We start from the raw sequence: 19,903 nt of genomic DNA on the forward strand, positions 1-19,903 counted from the left end.
TTCAGGCTGCGTACCTGGGAGGTGGTGATATGCAGAGCCTGGTGATGTTGTGTCCATTGTCGGAGAGAGACATGCACCTGCCTTAGAAATAGCATTACAAATCACTGGGCAGATAGTTATAGTCTGACCTGCCTCCTGGCCCTATGGGCTAGGGACCTTGGTTCTGTGTGCATGGACACCTGGCTTTAGTGCTATGTTCATAATGGTCCAAGCATCATGAGTTTTGCAGTGGGAGGGTCAGAGGCCGTCCTCTTGTCCTGGAGAGTGACCACCACCTCAGCATTCAGGCTTCCTTCTCCACGCTGCTTTCTTGCCGGCCTCAGAGGAGTGCCTTCTATTCATCCACCCATCCGCAGATCACTTTTGGGACAGCCTTTGTACAACCTGGTGCCCTCCAGCCGCTCTGGACTACAACATCCTCCACCTCCAGTGTTCCACAGGTCTGAGCCACTCTTCCCATCTGCCCCCACACCATATGATCATGCTGGCATTGGGCTCATGGGAGTCGTAGTCCAAAACAGCCAGAGTTCCCCAGGTTGGGTCCGGGAAGTTTGTCTGGAGACTTCTGGCTTCCTTCCAGGCTTTTTATTTCTGTGCTGAGTAGTGTATTAGTGTATAGAGAAAAGGGAAGTCTTACTAAAAAATGGAAAGTTGGTAGAGCTATTGCAAAGTTTAGCTATTATGTTAGGTTTAAAAACAGGTATGTATGTCAGGCAGTGGCCACCCATATTCTTACTGGTATTATCATTAGTTGGTATTAAGTGCTGGACCTGATCAGAGTAGACCCACTGAAGTTAATGGACAGGCTCATTAATTTCAGTGGGTCTGCTCTGGGCAAGCTGAATGCCTCTTAGTATTATTTACTGCATTTATTCATTGCTTACTGCATAGAGCGGTGGTCTCCAAACTTTTTAGGGTTGGAGTTGTTGAGCTTCTTTTAGGATTGAAGTTGTTGAGGTTTTTTAGGATTTTACCCCAGGAAATAAACTGCCATATGGGCTGGATTAAGCTGAACGGTGGGCTGGATTAGGCCCCTGAAATGGACTTTGGACATGCCTAGCGCACCCCAAAGGGACTTCCCTTTACTCCATAGCATGGCAGGTTGCAAGTGGACAGATGTAGGTCTTACCTCCCATCCTTTGTTTTGCCTCCTAGTTGCTCCGAGTGCCAGGACCTCCTCACAAACTGGTACTATGAAAAGGATGGGAAACTCTACTGCCACAAGGACTACTGGAGGAAATTTGGCGAGTCTTGCCACGGCTGCTCTCTGCTGATGACTGGGCCAGTCATGGTAAGGATTTGGCATTGTTTCTGCTTCCCATTCTGAGCATCCCCAGAATTTTATGTTGTGAGCAACCCCGAGACCTGTGGGTATAGGGCGCTATACAAATGATGATGATGATGATGATGATGATGATGATGATGATGCAGGATAGGGAAAACTCAGCATCCGAAGCCACTGCAAACCTCCACTAGTTACTCTGTGTTGGTTTCTTGCTGCTTCAGAGGGTAGGACCCCAAACCAGTGGATTCAAATTACAAGAAAGGATATTCCAACTAAACATTAGGAAGAACTTGCTGACTGGAAGAGCTGTTCCACAGCAGAACGGACTACCTCAGAAGGCGGTGGGCTTTCCTTCATTAGAGGTTTTCGGTTGGATGACCATCTGCCAGGGATTCCTTAATTGTGATTCCTGTAGTGCAGGGGGTTGGACTAGATGACCCTTGGAGGCCCTTCCAACTCTGTAATACAGTGACTGAGCAAGGTTAGGATCCAAAGCCCTAATGATGACATCAGGCTGTATTCTCCCCCACAAAGTGTGTCTTCTGGGAAGGGCCTGGCAGGAAGGAGCAGCAGCTTTGTTGTGAAATGTTTTGGGACGGAGCACAAGACGAAAGTGTTTCCTGTTGGGCCTCCAGGCTGTGCATGCCATAAGGCACTTCGCCTTTGTTCTTGGGACTCAGGCTCCTGTCTTTGTAATACGATATTGAACCTCTCAACAGGTTTGGCAAATGGAAGATTTTTTCAGTGGGAGGTGTATCCTTTTGCAAAAAACCCAAAGGAGCATTCTTTTTGCTTCCAAACAGTTCCGTTATTGCTATTGCATTTATATCTCACTCTTCATCCAAGGAACACAATTGTGGTGATGTACATGGTACTTCCAGGGGAAGCCATGGCTCAGTGGTAGAGACCCTGCTTTGCATGCAGAAGGTCCCAGGTTCAGTCCCCAGCAGCATCTCTAGGTACAGCTGGGAATGTCCCTTACCTGAAACCCTGGAAAGATGCTGCCTGTCAGTGTAGACAATACTGCGCTAGATGGGCCAAGAATCTGAATCAGTCTAAAACAGCTTCCTATGTCGTGTGATATGGTCAGTTTATTTATTTACACTTACATCCCATCTGCCATGGATGCTTTAGCTGAGATTTCTGCATTGCAGGGGGTTGGACTAGATGACCCTTGGAGTCCCTCCCAAGTGTACGATTCAGTGTTTCTATGTTCCCACAAAGTGATGCACATGGTACTTCGGCTCCTCATTTCATGTACCCAACGCCTTTTGAGGGTAGGCTAGACTTGAGAAATACAGTGGTACCTTGGGTTAAATACTTAATTCATTCTGGAGGTTCGTACTTAACCTGAAACTGTTCTTAACCTGAAGACCACTTTAGCTAATGGGGCCTCCCGCTGCTGCCGTGCCGCCGGAGCATGATTTCTGTTCTCATCCTGAAGCAAAGTTCTTAACCCAAGGTACTATTTCTGGGTTAGCGGAGTCTGTAACCTGAAGCATATGTAACCTGAGGTACCACTGTAGTGACTGGCCCAAGGTCACCCAGTGAGCTTCATGGTTGAGTGGAGATTTGAACCCTGGTCTCCCAGGTACCAGTCTGACCCTCTAACCACCACTGCAGTATGCTGGTTCTGCATTATCCATTGCTGGCAGAAAGGACACACTTCCTGTCATTCACACTCACCTCTGTGTGTGTGAACATATCTGTGCGCAGGATTGGGCCAGAGTTGTAGAGCATTGTCTCTGGGCTGAATGATGCAGGGGCTGGTGGGAACCGTAGTCCAAAATGGCAGGAGGGCACCAGGTTGAGTGAGTCTGCACTGAAGTGTGGGACTGAGAGCCAGCGTGGTGTAGTGGTTAAAGCATCAGTCAGATTTCATCTTGAGCTCCATGGAGGAAAAGGTAGGATATAAATGCAGTACATTAATATAAATATATAAAATTATTCAGAACAAAGTGAATGTATCTTTCTTCTCAATGCAGGCGAAACTCTCCATGTCTTGATTTAAAGCTTATTAGGGCCGCTAGACTAGACAGCACTTAGCTCTGAATCTGAGATGCTGTAGAAAGTTAAGAAACAGGTCCCCAAGTTCATGTTAGGGCTGAAGGAGGAGTCCCGAGTTTTGAAAGGTTGAAGACAACTGCTGTAGGGGAAACTGCAGGCCAGCAGCTCATTTCCCCTAGCAAGAGGCTGTGATCATATTTTAAAAAATGCTTTTTGAGACCCCTAGTGGATTCTAGGGGAAGCGCAGCCCCAAATACCTGTCCTGTATTCATGTACAGTATATGCTATTACAGTACAATCCCAACTTACACACATTTAACTTGTGCCATTTCAACCAGCCTGTCTTCAACCAGGCAGGCTGATTGAAATGGCACAAGTTAAATCCAAGCCAACCAGATGCCCCAGTGGGAAACCCACAAGCAGGCCCTGAGCACAAGAGCCCTCTCTCTTCCTGTGGCTTCCAGTGCTTGGTATTCAGAAGCATTACTGTGGAGGCAGAGCATAGTAGCCACTGACAGCCGTCTCCACCGTGAGTTTGTCTAATCCTCTATTAAATCTAGGGGGACGCAGGTGGCGCTGTGGGTTAAAGCCTCAGCGCCTAGGACTTGCCGATCGAAAGGTCGGCGGTTCGAATCCCTGCGGCGGGGTGCGCTCCCGCTGCTCGGTCCCAGCGCCTGCCAACCTAGCAGTTCGAAAGCACCTCCGGGTGCAAGTAGATAAATAGGGACCGCTTACTAGCGGGAAGGTAAACGGCGTTTCCGTGTGCGGCTCTGGCTCGCCAGAGCAGCGATGTCACGCTGGCCACGTGACCCGGAAGTGTCTCCGGACAGCGCTGGCCCCTGGCCTCTTGAGTGAGATGGGCACACAACCCCAGAGTCTGTCAAGACTGGCCCGTATGGGCAGGGGTACCTTTACCTTTACCTATTAAATCTATATAGGCTGATGGCCATCATTGGCTCCTGTGGGAGCGAGTTCCACAGTTTAACTATTAAGCCCCCACATGAGACAGGTAACACCCACACTCCTTGCAACATCCTCCTCTTCCTCCCTTCTCTCACATGCTTTTAAGTTAGGCCTGCTTTTCCAGGAACACCCGAAGCAACAAAATGCCCCAGCCAGCAATTGCAAACCTTGGTTTGACCCAGCAGTGTGCCGTCCCGTTTCAGGAAAAGAGTTGATGTGGCTAATGCACTGTTGAGATTTCTCTCTGGACTCTTCTGGGTCTGAAAACACCTTTGTTGCTTTGCTTTTGTCTGCTCTCCACCTTGGCTTAAACCTCACTTCTCTGCAGGTGGCTGGTGAATACAAGTACCACCCAGAATGCTTTGCGTGTATGAGCTGCAAGGTGATCATTGAAGATGGCGACACGTATGCATTGGTGCAGCACTCTGCCCTCTACTGGTAAGGGGAAGTTAGAAGCCCATATTGCAACTGTGGGGAGCAGGGGGTGGAATGCTGGCGGGGGGGTCCAATGCTTGGACTACTGCAATGCGCTCTATGTGGGGTCACTTTGAAGGTGACCCGGAAACTGCAATTAATCCAGAATGCGGCAGCTAGACTGGTGACTGGGAGTGGCCACCGGGACCACATGAGAGATCTGCATTGGCTCCCAGTACGTTTCTGAGCACAATTCAAAGTGTTGGTGCTGACCTTTAAAGCCCTAAACGGCCTCAATCCTGTATACCTGAAGGAGCGTCTCCACCCCCATCGTTCAGCCTGGACACTGAGATCCAGCGCCGAGGGCCTTCTGGCGGTTCCCTCATTGTGAGAAGTGAGGTTACAGGGAACCAGACAGAGGTCTTTCTCGGTAGTGGCACCCGCCCTGTGGAACGCCCTCCCTTCAGATGTGAAGGAAATAAGCAGCTATCTTCTCCTTAAAAGACATCTGAAGGCAGCCCTATTTAGGGAAGTTTTTAATATTTAATGCTGTATTGTTTTTAACACTTGATTGGAAGTCGCCCAGAGTGGCTGGGGAATAAATCATTATTATTATTATTATTATTATTATTATTATTATTATTGGTAGGGAGAGGGGAGGGATGGATCCGGCAGTTCCAGCATAATGTTCTCCGCTCTTCTGTTTAGTGGCAAATGCCATAACCAGATTGTTCTGACGCCGATGATTGAGAGGTTGTCCACAGAGTTCCTGTGTGAACAGCTGCCCTACACGCTGACCCTCATCTCCATGCCTGCGGCCACTGATGGCAAGCGAGGATTCACGGTGGCTGTCGAAGGTGGCTGCTCAACCTATGCCACTAGCGTCCAAGTGAAAGAGTAGGTGATAAATCAGTTTGTATACTGCTTAATGCCAAAACACGTTTCTAAGCTAAGTTTAAGTATAAAAGCCAATCACACAAGCATTACAGTATAAACGCTCGTAGTTGAAATATGCAGTTAAACAATACAATATTAAATTGCTGTGTTGTTTAATTGCCTATTTTAATTATGGACATTTATACTGTTTATCCTTCTTAGAAACTCTGGTTGAGAGATCAAAGGGAATGATTGTATCGTATTACTTTAGCTCTTCCTTTTCCCTCTTCGTCATGTTGACATATAAAGGTCTCCCTCAAGGCTGGATATATATCTTTTTAACTTTGGTTTTATATCGTCATGACTCTGCACAATTGGAGTTATCATGTTCCCAAAGCTTTAAGAGACTGGTAAATGCACAGTATTTATTGAGAAGATATGTTCCTTTTGACACCTCAAGTGGGCCTGAGAAGATGAAGACAGTCCAGAAAATGGTTTAGTCATTAATAATGTCAAATCTAAAGTTTTTTTAGTCAAGGGGGGAAAACTAAACACGAGTAACTGTTTAATTCTAAAGAGCCAGAGCTGATGAAATCTCAGTTACCTTATCATGACCTTCTCAGCCTCAGCACCTTGGACTTTACAAATAAAGAAAAACAAGTAGCCTGCTTTAAATCTTTAAACAGACTGCTGAATTTTTAATAACCAGGGATAGCCATTGTGCCATTTTTTAAAAGCAACAATGAGACTGATATGAATTCTTGCTGTGAAAATTTGGGGCATTGCAGATTTTACTAAAATTGAGAGTTCAAAGCCATTTTGTTTGTGTGTGTGATTTTAGGGGTTTCAAAAATTACCCCAGCTTATTTAATTAGAGCAGAATCAGGCATGGAAACGGTTTCTGGTCTAAATTATGTCAGGGTGATAAATTACTGGTGTAGTAGAAATTAGCTGATGAAAGACAGGTTTCCTGATATGTTTTTAGAGGAACAGAGATCAAACAGTCTAGGAAACTTTTCACTGCAAAACTTTCAGAACTATTATCCAGATATTTTGGATTCTCTTTACAGGCACTGAATCCACTGGGAAATGTCACTAGAAATATTTTTAAACAAAGAGTTTTGGACGTAGGAATACAAACTGATACAACTGCCCTCACATCCTCAAGAACAGTGAAATGGTTAGCTAGTGTAAAACTTCAGTACCAATTTGAAAAAATACTTATTTCCTACGACAGTGGAATATCAGAAAGCTTTTTCTCAATTTAAACAAATGGAATGTATGATAGAATGGGGGGAGATCTAATGGCAAACGAGTCCAAGGTAGAAGGTGTGTCTTTGAGGAACCAGTACTGGAGGATGTGACTGATAATAGAGAATAGGGAAGAGCCCACCCAGGGATGACTATAGGCAGCATTGCCTGGGGTTAGACTAGATGACCCTTGCAGTCCCTTCCAACTCTACAATTCTAGGATTCTATTTCCTTAAATTGTCATGGAGAAATGAAGACATCAGAGTACAGCCTTCCCCTCTCTCCCCGGACCCCTTTTGAACCAAGGGGCGGCAACGGGGAGAAGCGATCTTCTCCCCTCCGCCCCTTGCTTCAAAAGAGGGGACAGAGGGGAAGGCGCGCGCGCCCCTTCCCTTGCTTTAAAACAGGTCCGGGGACAGAGGGGAAGGCACGCGCCTTCCCCTCTGTCCCCGGAGATTGCGGGGCAGGCAACGGGGAGAAGCAATCTTCTCCCCGCCGTCCCTTGCTTTAAACAGGTCTGGGGACAGAGGGGAAGGCGTGCGGCGCTTCCCCTCTGTCCCCGGACGGTCTCCATAGGAATGCATTGATTGATTTTCAATGCATTCCTATGGGAAACTGTGCTTCGCAAGACGAAAAACTCGCAAGAAAAACTTGCGGAACAAATTAATTTCGTCTTGCGAGGCACCACTGTACTAAATGTATCCTGACAATCTTCTAATGTCCCCTCTCTATATTTTCCTTCTCTTAGTCATGTTTATTTGTTTTATAAGCAAAACTCCGATTATTTTAAGGATAATATGTAATTTATTTGTTAATTTTAACACTGACTACGCACTTTTATGGAAGTTTCACTCTTCCGTGGTCTTTGGAGTAGTGCAATTCATGTTGTTACTCCTTGAAGACCCAGAAAAATAAAAATAGTTCTGCTGTCACATGACCCTCCCTCTTTGTTTATAGAGTCAACCGACTGCATATTAGTCCTGATGTCCAGAACGCTATTCACCCTGGAGACAAGATCCTGGAGATCAATGGGACTCCGATTCGCACACTACAAACAGAAGAGGTACAGCCTGGACATATTTTTTAAGTTCACTTCTTGCTCCTGGTGATTTGAGAAATAGAACAGAATGGAGAAGAGAGAATAGCACAAGGCTGGTGCAAATGTTTTGCATGCAGAAGGGCTCAGGATTGATCCATGGCATTGCTATAAAGATCTCTGCTGGGAACCCTGGAGAGCAGGTGCCAGTCGGCCAGCTTTGTGCCCTCCAGGTGTTTTAGACTACAACTCCCATCAGCCCCTGTGTCGTATGGCTGATGGGAGTTGGTGAAGGCTGGAGTAGACAACTCTGTGCTATAGATGGACCAATAGACAGACTTGGGTATAAGGCAGGGTTGTTGTCTTTTCTTAGCCACTTGGGCCTTTAGTCTGGTCCCTCAGTTGTCTTCAATGTATCTCAAGGCGCAAACAAAGTTCTCACATTTGTGAGTTGTGGGCAATTCCTTCTCTTTTGTATGTGGCATAAATATAAGACCCCTCACTAGAATATGGGTTACTGCAAACAGTTAGAACAACGTAGGTTTTTAAGGTGCCGCAAGATTCTAACAAAATTTATTAGCGCATAATAAGCTTTCGTGGACTGAGGGCAACTTTGTCAGGTACATTATTTGTTAGTTCATTTATTTTGTAATGTTTATACACTGCTTGATTGTAAAAAACAAACCCCAAAGCGATTTACAAAAAAAGATAAAGCAATAAAATTGTTGAGAAGAATTAACAATAATTCAAGACATTTGAAAAGTTAAATTAACAGTAGACTAAAAACAGGTTAAAACTCAAATCAGCTTTCTAAACAACTGGGTAGGCTTGCCTGGACAAAAATGTTTTTAGCATGTGCCAAAAAGAGTGAAGGCGCCTTCCTGGTGTCAATAGGCAGGGAGTTCCAAAGTGTAGGTGCTGTCATGCCAAAAGATCAAGTTCTTTAAAATGCAGAATTGGTATTATGTGGCGCCCGTAACTGCACAAATTCCAGCTGTTAAAGGATTTACAGATCAAGAGAAGAGTCAGTGGAAGAAGATTGGAAAAAAATTAAAGTATATCTTCAAAAATATTGTAAAATTAAGGACTGTTAGAAAGATGTTGGAAAAAGAAAATTATGTGGCTTTGGTTGAAATGACATAAAGGACTAAGTAAAGATGAGTTGATCAAATTGATGAAAGAGAGGACGTTAAATTGCAATATATTATATTAAATTACTTAAATGAAAATAAGGTTGGAAGGATTTGCTGAAATAACGATTTAAATTGGAATACAAAATTGGGAGGTGAGAGGAGGTCAAGGAAACAAGTAAAGGAAGAAAGTTATGTAAAGGTTTAATCAGTTCTTTTTATTTTTTAAGTGAATGTTTTTTCTTTTTTATTTCTTTTTTGTTTTTTCAGCGGTTGTTGTATTTTCCTTTTTGTGTTTTGTATTGTTCCTTTTTCTTTTTGTAATTCTTAAAACTCTGAATAAATATTATTATAAAAAAATAAAAATAAAGGATTTACAGGTCAAATCCAGCACTTTGAATTGGGCCCATGAACTAATTGGCAGCCTGTGCAGTCAGGCCAGTATAATATGCTCAAACTGTTTTCCACTGGCGAGCAGCCTGGCCGCCAAATTCTGCACCAGCTGAAGTTTCTAAACTTTCTTCAGAGACAACCCTATGTATAACCTGTTGAAGTAATCTAACCCAGAGGTTGCCAGAACATAGATGACAGAAGTTAGGGTTATCCCTGTCCAAATAGGGTACAGCTAGGCCACCAGCCAAAGCGGATGGAAGGCACTCCATGTCTCTGAGGCCACCTGAACCTCAAGCAACAGCAAGGGTTCCAGAAATACCCCCAAGCTATGTACTTCAAAGGGAGTGTAGCCCTATCAGGAGCAGGCAATATCCAATCCATCCATTCTAGGAAACCACCCTCTAACAGTGCCTGAGTCTTAAGCTAGATTGAGCTTCAGTTTGTTGGCTTTCATCCAGTCCGTTAATGAGGCAAGGCAATGGTCCAGTACATCCACTGCCAAATCTTCAGATGTAAAGGAGAAGTACAGCTGTGGGTCATCAGCATATTTCAGGCATATATGCACACATGGTTTGGTGTAGGATTGTAAGCAGTGAGGAGAAGAAATGCAGAGAGTACAGAGACAGCCATAATTACATAATTAACTGTGGACAGTCACAGAAACCTGCGTCCTGATTTGCGGGTGGTATTGTGGGTTAAACCACAGAGCCTAGGACTTGCCGATCAGAAGGTCAGCGGTTTGAATCCCCGCGACGGGGTGAGCTCCCGTTGCTCGGTCCCTGCTCCTGCCAACCCAGCAGTTCGAAAGCACGTCCAAGTGCAAGTAGATAAATAGGTAAGGTAAACGGCATTTCCGTGCGCTGCTCTGGTTCGCCAGAAGCGGCTTAGTCCTGCTTTCCACATGACCCGGAAGCTGTACGCCGGCTCCCTCGGTCAGTAAAGCGAGATGAGCGCCGCAACCCCAGAGTCGGTCACGACTGGACCTAATTGTCAGGGGTCCCTTTACCTTTAAACCTCTTATAGGTTGAATTGAGGCAAAGGTTGAGGTTTTTGTGTGAGCTAAGTTTACCAATGCCAGGATGTCTGTGCTACCAACAACTTTCTGTTTGAATGACCCCTGGAGATGCTCTCTTGGAGGTCTTTCTCGCCTTCACTGTGCAACTTCCTTATTCCTGGGTTCACTTCTCAGGTAGAGGACCTGATTCGCAAGACGAGCCAAACCCTCCAGCTGTTGATCGAGCATGACCCCGTCTCTCAGCGCCTTGACAGACTGCGTCTGGATGCCCGGATGCCCGGGCGCATGAAAAAGCCCTCTTCGCCCTGCCCCATATCAGCTCTGGACCTGAAGGAGAACCTGGAAGGAACACTGCGGCGTCGCTCCCTCAGGTACCAAGGCCAGGGGCGGCTACCCCCAAAATTTTACTATCTTCCAACTAGCACTTTATTTTGGCTATATAGCTTTTCACTTTTCAGGAGGTTGGACTGGAGGAATTTAGGCTGACCCTCTAACACAGTGCTCCTCTCAACCTGGCACCCTCCAGCGGTTTTGAACTGCAGTATTCTCCGCTGGCTGAAGCTGATGGGAGTTGTAGACCAAAACATCTGGAAGATTTCGTTTTGGGGAAGGCCTGCTACTCTATTTATTTTTTTTTTAAATGATATTTATTGAAGTTTTCAAAATATTACAAAATAAAATAGAGACAAAGAAAAATGCAAAAATAAAAATAATTAACAAGTTAAAAAAAAAACACATACCCCTCCCACCATAAAAAAGAAAAAAAAGAAAAGAATTCAGCAATACAACACAAACAATTAAAAACATTTACAAAAAAAGAAGAAACTAGTTCATTATTTCCAAATCCTCAACTGTCGTCACCTTCTTTCTTAGATCTCCTCCTCCTCCCTTTCTTTGTATCCTAGTTGTTAATTATCCCAGCAAATCCTTTCCATATTCATAAAATTCTGTCATTACATTACCCTAGACTATTTTAATCTTATCTTTCTATAATAAGATAAATCTTAAAACTTAAAACTTAAATCTTGTCCATACCAACTTCTCATAACCATTGGGAAAGCCTGCTACTCTAATGGGTGTATCCAACATATTCCTGCCTCCTGCCTTACTTGCTACTAAGGACTACTAAGAGCCAGTGCAGTGCAAAAGTTGGACTAGAACCTTGGGAGACCAGGGTATGAATCCCTTCTCAACCATGAAGCTCCCTGGGTGACCACGGGCCAGTCATTGCCTCACAGTCCTACCTACCTCGCAGGGTTGTTGTGGTGATCATATGAGGAGAGGGAGAACTATTTACATGTCAGGGACTGGAATGAAGAGGAAGAGGAATGGCGGTGATCACCCCCTCCCTCTTCTCCTTTAGCTGACAGGGAAGAGGGAGGCTGTGTTGAATTACAGCCAAACTATGAGGGAGTTAGCAAATCAGAGACAAGCAAGCAGCCAAGTTATGAGGTGTTAGGAGAAGCAGGGGGAGAGACAGAGGAGCCAGCGGACACTTCATTAGATAGCATAGATGATCTGCCATCCCCTAGAACGCAACGTTCATTAAGGGTGCAAGAGCAACGGACACAGAGGCATTTGACCCTGGGGGCCCATTATAGGGTCAGATGCAGTTGGGAAAGAGGGAGTTGCTCCCTCTGGCTCCTCCGCCTTCCATCATGGCAGAAGGACTGGAATCTTTGTCTTCTGCTGTAATGACTGAATAAATCATAAGAGCCTTCTTATTTCTTCCCTGCTTCTTGAAATCATTGGGGGAAGGGAGAGAATTCCTCAAGCCTGACAGTACATCACATAGAGCTCCTTGAGAGAATACAGTGGGTTATAAATGTGATAAATAAGGACAATATTGGATAAGTTTGGTACCTAGACATAAGTCACATGAACTTTGACAAGAGTGCCCCCAGGACAAAAATTCAAGGTTCCTGTATAGATTTACAAAGCCCTGAACAACTTGGGTCCAGGGTACTGTTGTAAACCACTGTGGTACGTTTTTTATGAAACAGCGGTATGTAACTATTTTTTATAATAATAAATGATTTTTTTTTTAAGTCCCCCCCTCCTGTGATCACAGCACAGTGCATCCAATCTGATTTGGTTTTGTGCGGAGTACTAAATGCAGCCCTGAATTCGATCACAGTGTGGCTTCTTTTATACTGTTGTTACACATGTTCATTTATTATGGAGCTTGGTCTGGCGAACCTAGGTGTGCTTCGTGTGCATCTCTTCCTCCCATCCCAACAAGCTGGAGAACAGGGAGCCTGCAGCTTGGACTTCCAGCAAAAGATCTAACCTTGGTTGCGTCTTCCACTCCAGGCGAAGCAACAGCATCTCCAAGTCCCCTGGCCCCAGCTCCCCAAAGGAACCGCTCCTCCTCAGCCGGGATATCAGCCGTTCCGAATCGCTCCGCTCATCCACAAGTGGTTCCCAGCAGATCTTCCGCCCCTGTGATCTGATCCACGGTGAGGTTTTGGGAAAAGGCTTCTTCGGCCAGGCTATCAAGGTGAGCAATCTGTCGCAGATACTCTCTTACCTTTCTCTCCCAACAGAACCCCCAGGAACGGGGCCTGTCTGCTTCTCATGTTAATGGTGTTTCATTAATCAGGATCGTCATTTGTCCCATCAGGTTTCTCCCAGCAATTGCTTCACTGTTCCTTTTGCTGTCCTTGAAGTTGGTGCAGCTGACACTGAATGGGAAAGGGCCATAGCTCAGTGGTTGTTAGAGCATCTGCTTTGCTTGCAGCAGGTTCCAGGTTCAATCCCCAGCATCTCTAGGTAGGGCTGGGAGAGGCTTCTGCTTGGAGCCCCGAAGCCATTGCTGCCAGTCAGTGTAGACAGTGCTGAAGTAGATGAGCCAATGCCTGACACAGTATAAGGCAACTTCCTACACATCTCTGACTGCAGAGTTTTAAGTTGGCTCTCCCCATCTCCTGATCTGGGGCACAAGAGCCAGAGTAGCCGTACCTAAGCTTCTTCGGCACCGATGCTCTGTTGAAATGCCAATCATTTCATCTTCTGTCAAAACTTTGTGCTTGAGCCAATTCTCCTATTTAGGAAAAAGGTGGCCCTGTTGGACCACAGCTTCTCAGGCTGAGTTCATCCGTGGCCCTGCTCCATCCTCCAGAACACCTGGAGTTCTGATTTGGGGATAGTCTGTCCTATATTTCGACTCTGGCACAATGTGGAAGCAAGATTCAGCACGGAGAAAAGAAAGTACTCCTTCATGCAGCGCACAATTAACCTGTGGAACTCGCTGCCACAGGAGGCTGTGAAGGATACCAACCAAGATGGCTTTAAAAGAGGATTAGGAAAATTCATGTAGACGAGAGCTATCCACGGCTACCAGCCATGACGGCTATGCTCTGCCCTCCACAGCTGGAGGCAGCAATGCTTCTGAATCCCCAATGCTGGGAACCACAGGAGGGGAGGGGGCTCTAGTGATTGTTTCCCTGCTTTTTTGCCACAGGCATCTGGTTGGCCCCTGTGAGAACAGGGTGCTGGGCTAGATGGGCCATTGGCCTGATCCAGCAAGCTCTTATGAAGGGGCTTATAACCATGCACTGTTTTAGCCTGCATCCTTGGGTACATGCCACATTCCAGCTCCTCTTTACCTTTTCTTACTAATGAACCTGTTTCTTCTCCTTCTCCTTCCTCTTCTGTGGGTAGGCACGTAGCAGGTGCAGGTAAGCCCAATGCTCTCTTTGCAGCATGCCTTGTGATGAGCATTCCCACTCAGGCGAGAGCCCTCAAACTAACTCTGGCCTCCGATTTGTGCACGCTGCCCACCCCCACCCTGGGCTGCAGCCAGCGCCCCAACACTCCACATTCTGCAAGGCTACTGTGTTGGTTGGCGGGGGGAGCATCCGGCTTGCCCTTGTCTTCTGAACGTCCTTTCTGCATGGCCTTCCTTTTAAAGGAGACGTACAACAACCTAGCACCCTCCTCTCCTCTGCTGCTGCACATTTGTTTTGGAAAAGCAGGGGACTTTTAGATTGCTTGCAAAAAATGTAATAACTTTTACTGTAGTAAAAAAAACAACAACAACTCTATGCTGTTAACATAAAGTCAATAACAATACACACAACACTCTAGTAAAAAAAAAACTAGATAAAAGCAAAACAAAGCTATGTATTACAAATAAAACTGGTTAAGGTTGCTGGTTGTCGTCGTCTTCTGTTTCAGTCACGGGGGGGGGGGTCAAACGTTTCAGACAAGTTGCTGTCCCTCTTTATGTGCTTGACCAGTCAGGCCCATTGCAGGTGACATCCTCTTCTTGTCTTCTAATTCATATTCTAATTCAGACACCTGATATGTATATCCATTATTTATTTATTACGTTTATATCCTGTCTTTTACTCCAAGGAGCTCAAGTTAGCATACATGGTTCTCCCACTCATTTAATTCCCACAACAGCCCTGTGAGGTAGGGTAGACTGAAAGTGAGTGACTGGCCCAGGGTCACACCCAGTGAGCTTCGTGGCAGAGTGGGAGGTTTCGAAAGCCCGTCAAAGTGCAAGTAGATAACTAGGTACCGCTCCAGCAGGAAGGTAAACGGCATTTCCATGCGCTGCTCTGGTTTCGCCAGAAGCGGCTTAGTCATGCTGGCCACATGACCCTGTATGCCAGCTCCCTCAGCCAGTAAAGCGAGATGAGTGCCGCAACCCCAGAGTCATCCGCTACTGGACCTAACGGTCAGGGGTCCCTTTACCTTTACCTTTACCTCCCAAACCCTAGTTCCACACTCTTAAGTGCTACAGCACACTACCTCTCTAATTTTAGGACCCACCTTATTTTTGCAATTTTATGTTGTTTAAATGTTGTGTTTTAAATTGTTGTAACCTGCCCTGGGACTTAGGGTGAAGGGCAGGTAATGAACTGAAATAATACTATTAACAACAGTAACAAAAATGATAATGATCATAAATGACAATATAGCGGCTCTTCACTGCTGAAGGCATCAGGATGGGGATATGATACACAGAACTCATCATAACTCTCACTTTGGTTTGCTTTCAGTCTGTTCATTACAGGCCTTGTTCACACCAGCTCTCTTTCTAAGCAGATAGACTGAAATGAGCTCTCTAAAACAGGAGGCTTTCTTTTGGGTTTTCCAGGCCTAAAAGTGGGGTGTTCAGTTTCTCTGCTTCACAGAGAGCGATCTTGTTAGCACAGCGGACAGGTGTAAAGCGACAAGAAGGTGCCGACTGCATTCAGACAGCCCTCTAAATCTTGGGCTGGAGGTACAGGAATAAGCCATGAGCTCCCTCCTTGTGTGTGTGCACACATTACTTCCTGCTTTGATCAAGTAATGTGTTAATTCCCAAGTGTGAGAGGAGGACAGAAGGTCTATGGGAGTGCAAAGCTCCTTCCTGATTCTGCCAAGTGCAACCCTTAAGAGGCCTGGGGAAACCACTCTGCTGCCAGTGAACTTTTACGGAGATCTTGCAAGGGTCAGTGAGATCGTGCAACGGTTTGGAAGCACTGTGTTAAGTTCTTCTCACTTTTGCTGTTCAGGTGACTCACAAAGCAACAGGGAAAGTGATGGTGATGAAGGAGCTGATCCGTTGTGACGAGGAAACGCAGAAGACCTTCTTGACAGAGGTAGGCACAGCCTTTTCAAGCGGGTCCTGAAACAGGTGCATTAAGCTGTCCTGCTATACAGCAGCCTCGATAGGATTGGGGGCTCAGGAAGATCACCCCATGGCTGCCCACTTAGAAGAGAGCAAAATAACATTATGTCATCTGCTGCTCTTCTTTGGCTTTTAAGCTGTGCAGATAATGTCCAAGACTTGGGTTGCATTTAATGTTGCACATCGCTCTGGAGAGCTAGAGCTGGGCTGAAATGTGTTGCTGCAGAATGGCAGATCAAGTTGATGGATTATGCCGAAATGGCTAAAATGACCGGAAGAATCAGAAAGTGGGACGACCAAAAATTTTAATAAGGAATGGGGAAAATTTATAATTTATCTTAAAAACCATTCAAACAGTTAAAATCATTAGTAGGATTGGAATAACACTAGTAGTTTAATGGTGAATTTTGGAAACAATGGATTATTATAAAAGATGCAGGAGGAAATGATTGACAATAGGACACACAAAGGGGAGAGGAGGGAAGTCCAGGAGATTCTTTGGAATCTTGTTTCTATGTTGTATGTTGGATATGTGACTGTAAAATTTTAATCTGAAAAAACAAATAAATAAATTTATATATAAAAAAGAAATATGTTGCTTCTTGAAGTGAGGCCCCAGTGCCCCTCCATTTGCCAGTGATGACACTGTTAAACCTCTTGCTGCCCCCTTCAGACACCAATTCCTGTTTCCCATCAAACTTACCACTCCACAGTTCCACCCGGTTTTGTTTATTTACTTTCTTGCATGTTTATATTTCATTTACATTTTTATTTCTTTTATTTTTAAAAAGTATTACATGTATGGTCCACCTTTTGTCCAAGGAACTCAAAGGTGGCATAGACAATTCTCTGCTTCCCCATTGTACTCTCGTAACAGCCCTGTTGGTTAGACTGAGAAATAGTGACTGGCCCAAGGCCGCCCAGTGAGCTTCGTGACTGAGAGGCGGCTTGGACCTTGGTCTCCCAGATTGCAGTCTGATGCTCTAACCTGTACTGGCAGGGTGGAATATATATATTCTTCAAGCCCAACACACCTGGGCTCCCTGATGCTACAGCAGTTCTGAAGGTGAGCAAGTGGGATCGCATCAGTCCCTCAGATGGGACTGCAAGAGCTGCTTAGACTTCAAATACTTTTTGTTTTCTTTTCTTTAAAAAAAGAAGAAGCAGCAGCAAAAAGGAGGTCTCAGTGCATCCCAAACCCTTGGACTGCTGTCTTGTCTTCTCAGGTGAAGGTGATGCGCAGCTTGGATCACCCCAACGTCCTGAAATTCATTGGCGTGCTGTACAAGGACAAGAAGCTGAACCTTCTCACAGAGTACATTGAAGGCGGGACTCTGAAGGATTTCCTCCGGAACATGGTGAGTGAAGGCAGCTTGTCAGAGGAGCAAGGAGAAATTTTACCCTAAAAGTGCAGTGGCTCTTGGCAACTAAAGAAAGCTCTCGGCTTCTAGAGTAGTCTCCCCCAGGCCTGATGCCCTCCAGCTGTTTTGTACTCTTAACTCCCATCAGTCCCAGCCAACACAGCCACGATGTCGCGCTGGGAAAGACTTTGAAAAGAGCATTGCGCCTTTCATCCACTACAGATATGTTGCTTGTTTAAGGACCATGTTAATAAGGGCCTTCTTTTTTGCCTTGCAGGATCCATTTCCCTGGGAGCAGAAGGTCAGCTTTGCTAAAGGAATTGCCTCAGGAATGGTGAGTCCCCAGTTCTTCACATACACACACACACACACACACACACACTCTTTGCCCACTGGAATCTTGTCTTGAGCTGTATATCCTGCCCCATCTTGAGGGCTTCAGAAATACAAGATGCTGGGCAAGGGGGATTGAAAGGTGCATTTGAGAGAGAAACGAGCCGGCCCCACCATTAGACCACATTAAGCAATTGTCTCAGGTGGCAGACACTAGCGGCGGGGGCAACAGTGGCATTATTCCTCTTTCTGAAATGAGAACTGTCCTCTGAATGAGCAGCCAATGCGCAGGAGTTCACCTCTTAAGGCTTTGCAGCCCAGGAAGCCCCACTCCAGGCTCATGACTTTGAAAGGGTTGTGATGGCGTGTTCCTTTGCTGGAGAAGCAAAGGGGCTGTCATAAGGACATAAGAAGAGCTTGGCTGCTGGATGAGACCAAAGGGGCCCCATCTAGTCCAGGATCCTGTTCTCACAGTGGCCAACCAGATGCCCCAATGGAAAGCCCCAAAGCAGGGCACGAGTGCAGCAGCAGCAGCTCTCCCTTCCTGCGGCTTCCAGCAACTGGTTTTCAGACACATGTGGCTTACCATAGTGGAGCTGGTGGCTCATTTCTGCATCCTCAGCAGCTGTGGTCTCTTGGTTGCACATGAACGCCTCACACATGGTGGTCTCCAGCATAATGGGCTTTTAGTACTGGATTCTGGGTCAGACCTGCCTCCTCTACCCCCAGGCCCAGCCACCACCTTGGCTTTTTAAAAAAAATGTATTTTATTAAAGATTTTCTTAGTTTACAAAAGTATGTGCAATGTCTCTCTCTCTTTTTTCTCCAAGTAACATTTTTTACAGATCAGTTTCATTTGTTGAGACATTAGGAAAAAGAAGGGGAAAGGGGGGGGGGGAAGATGGGTGGGGTGGGGTTGGGTGGCAATGTTTCTATTATACTTAATATATGTGGGGTTTTGTGTCAGCATCGCTTGTGCAGGTTCTGTGCTATTCACTTGTGTTCCTTTGGTGGTGAGAGAGGTTGGGGTTGGCCTAGGTGTGGTTGTTTGTTTGTGATTGGCTGTGGTGGTCTTTGTTTTCGTGTGTGAGTGGGTGTTTTGGACGAGGTTAGCCATATTGATTTGTATGCCGTTGGTGGATTTTTGTCATTATCTTGTTGGGCTGTGTATGTGATAAAGGGGAGCCATACCGGGGTGAAGGCGTCTTCTTCTATTTGTCCCCAACCACCTTGGCTTATAAGGAGGGCAATGGCTTGGAGGCACTTGGGTAGCCTGTGAGACAGGCCAGTGGGAGTGTTGAGTGGTTTCAGCCAGAAGTGCCACGTTGGAAGTGGCCTAGACTCAAACCGGAGAACAGTGTTGGTTCAAATGCCTCTCTTCCCCTTTTTCTCCCTTTCACAGGCTTACCTCCACTCGATGTCCATCATCCACCGAGATCTGAACTCCCACAACTGCCTGATCAAGCTGGTGAGTTCCCCTGTCTCTCCCCATCGCCCACCACCAAGCAAAACAGCTGAGAGTTGGAGCCCTCTGGCTCTCTGTGCACAGAGACCTCATACGTCCAAGTTAGTGCTGTAAATGTATCCCAGCAAGAGGGGGTGCACCGTTGCTCAGAACTTGGGTGTCTTTAAGCCTGACGTTTTCATTGGAGGCCAAGAGCAGGTGGTGACTTAAGCAATGTGCATTTGCCCCCCCCCCCCCAAAAAAAATACCTGTTAGGTTTTTCTTTGAGCTGTGGTTCCTCCCTTCTCCCAGATCCTATAAACCAGTGGTTCCCAAACTTTTGAGGCCACTTCCCCTTGGTTCTATGAAATCATTCCCAGTTCCACATACCCTATAAAAAACCAGAATAGTGGTTTGCATGACCCACACAACAAAATTCAGAGCAGTAACAGTTAATTGCCCATTTATTCCAGCCGGGAAAATCAGAAACCAGGAGGATCAAAACTTCAGCAAAGAATGGGACAAATTTATATCATACTTGAAAGACCACTGTAAACACTTGAACTCTTTTGCAGGTTTTAAATAACTCTTGCAATGATACATAGATTTTGGATACAATGGAGGATTGCAAATTAGATGGACTTACAATATGCAGTTAAGAAGTTACTTAAAGAATCCACAGAGGGGAGGAGGGAAGTCTTAAGATTCAGAAGAATCTTGTGTAATTTTATTATTATTTGTGATTATGAGTGTGAATGAATTCGTAAAA

General features: G+C 45.7%; 1 protein-coding gene across 4 annotated transcripts in view; it reads left to right on the forward strand.

Moving 5' to 3' along the window:
* The window catches only part of LIMK2 (LIM domain kinase 2), a 50,426-nt gene that overhangs the window by 24,658 nt on the left and 5,865 nt on the right, over positions 1–19,903 (forward strand). For 3 of the 4 annotated variants that reach the window (XM_079956736.1, XM_079956739.1, XM_079956737.1), the window contains 10 exons: positions 1,156–1,291; positions 4,584–4,693; positions 5,378–5,566; positions 7,754–7,859; positions 10,545–10,741; positions 12,684–12,870; positions 15,881–15,967; positions 17,223–17,354; positions 17,635–17,691; positions 19,093–19,158. In XM_079956736.1, the coding sequence (XP_079812862.1) occupies positions 1,156–1,291; positions 4,584–4,693; positions 5,378–5,566; positions 7,754–7,859; positions 10,545–10,741; positions 12,684–12,870; positions 15,881–15,967; positions 17,223–17,354; positions 17,635–17,691; positions 19,093–19,158 (1,267 nt within the window). The remainder of the gene's footprint in view (positions 1–1,155; positions 1,292–4,583; positions 4,694–5,377; positions 5,567–7,753; positions 7,860–10,544; positions 10,742–12,683; positions 12,871–15,880; positions 15,968–17,222; positions 17,355–17,634; positions 17,692–19,092; positions 19,159–19,903) is intronic. The other variant, XM_079956738.1, reaches the window with a different exon arrangement.

This window comes from Podarcis cretensis (genome assembly GCF_951804945.1).
Source record: "Podarcis cretensis genome assembly, chromosome: 16".
NCBI lineage: Eukaryota > Metazoa > Chordata > Lepidosauria > Squamata > Lacertidae > Podarcis > Podarcis cretensis.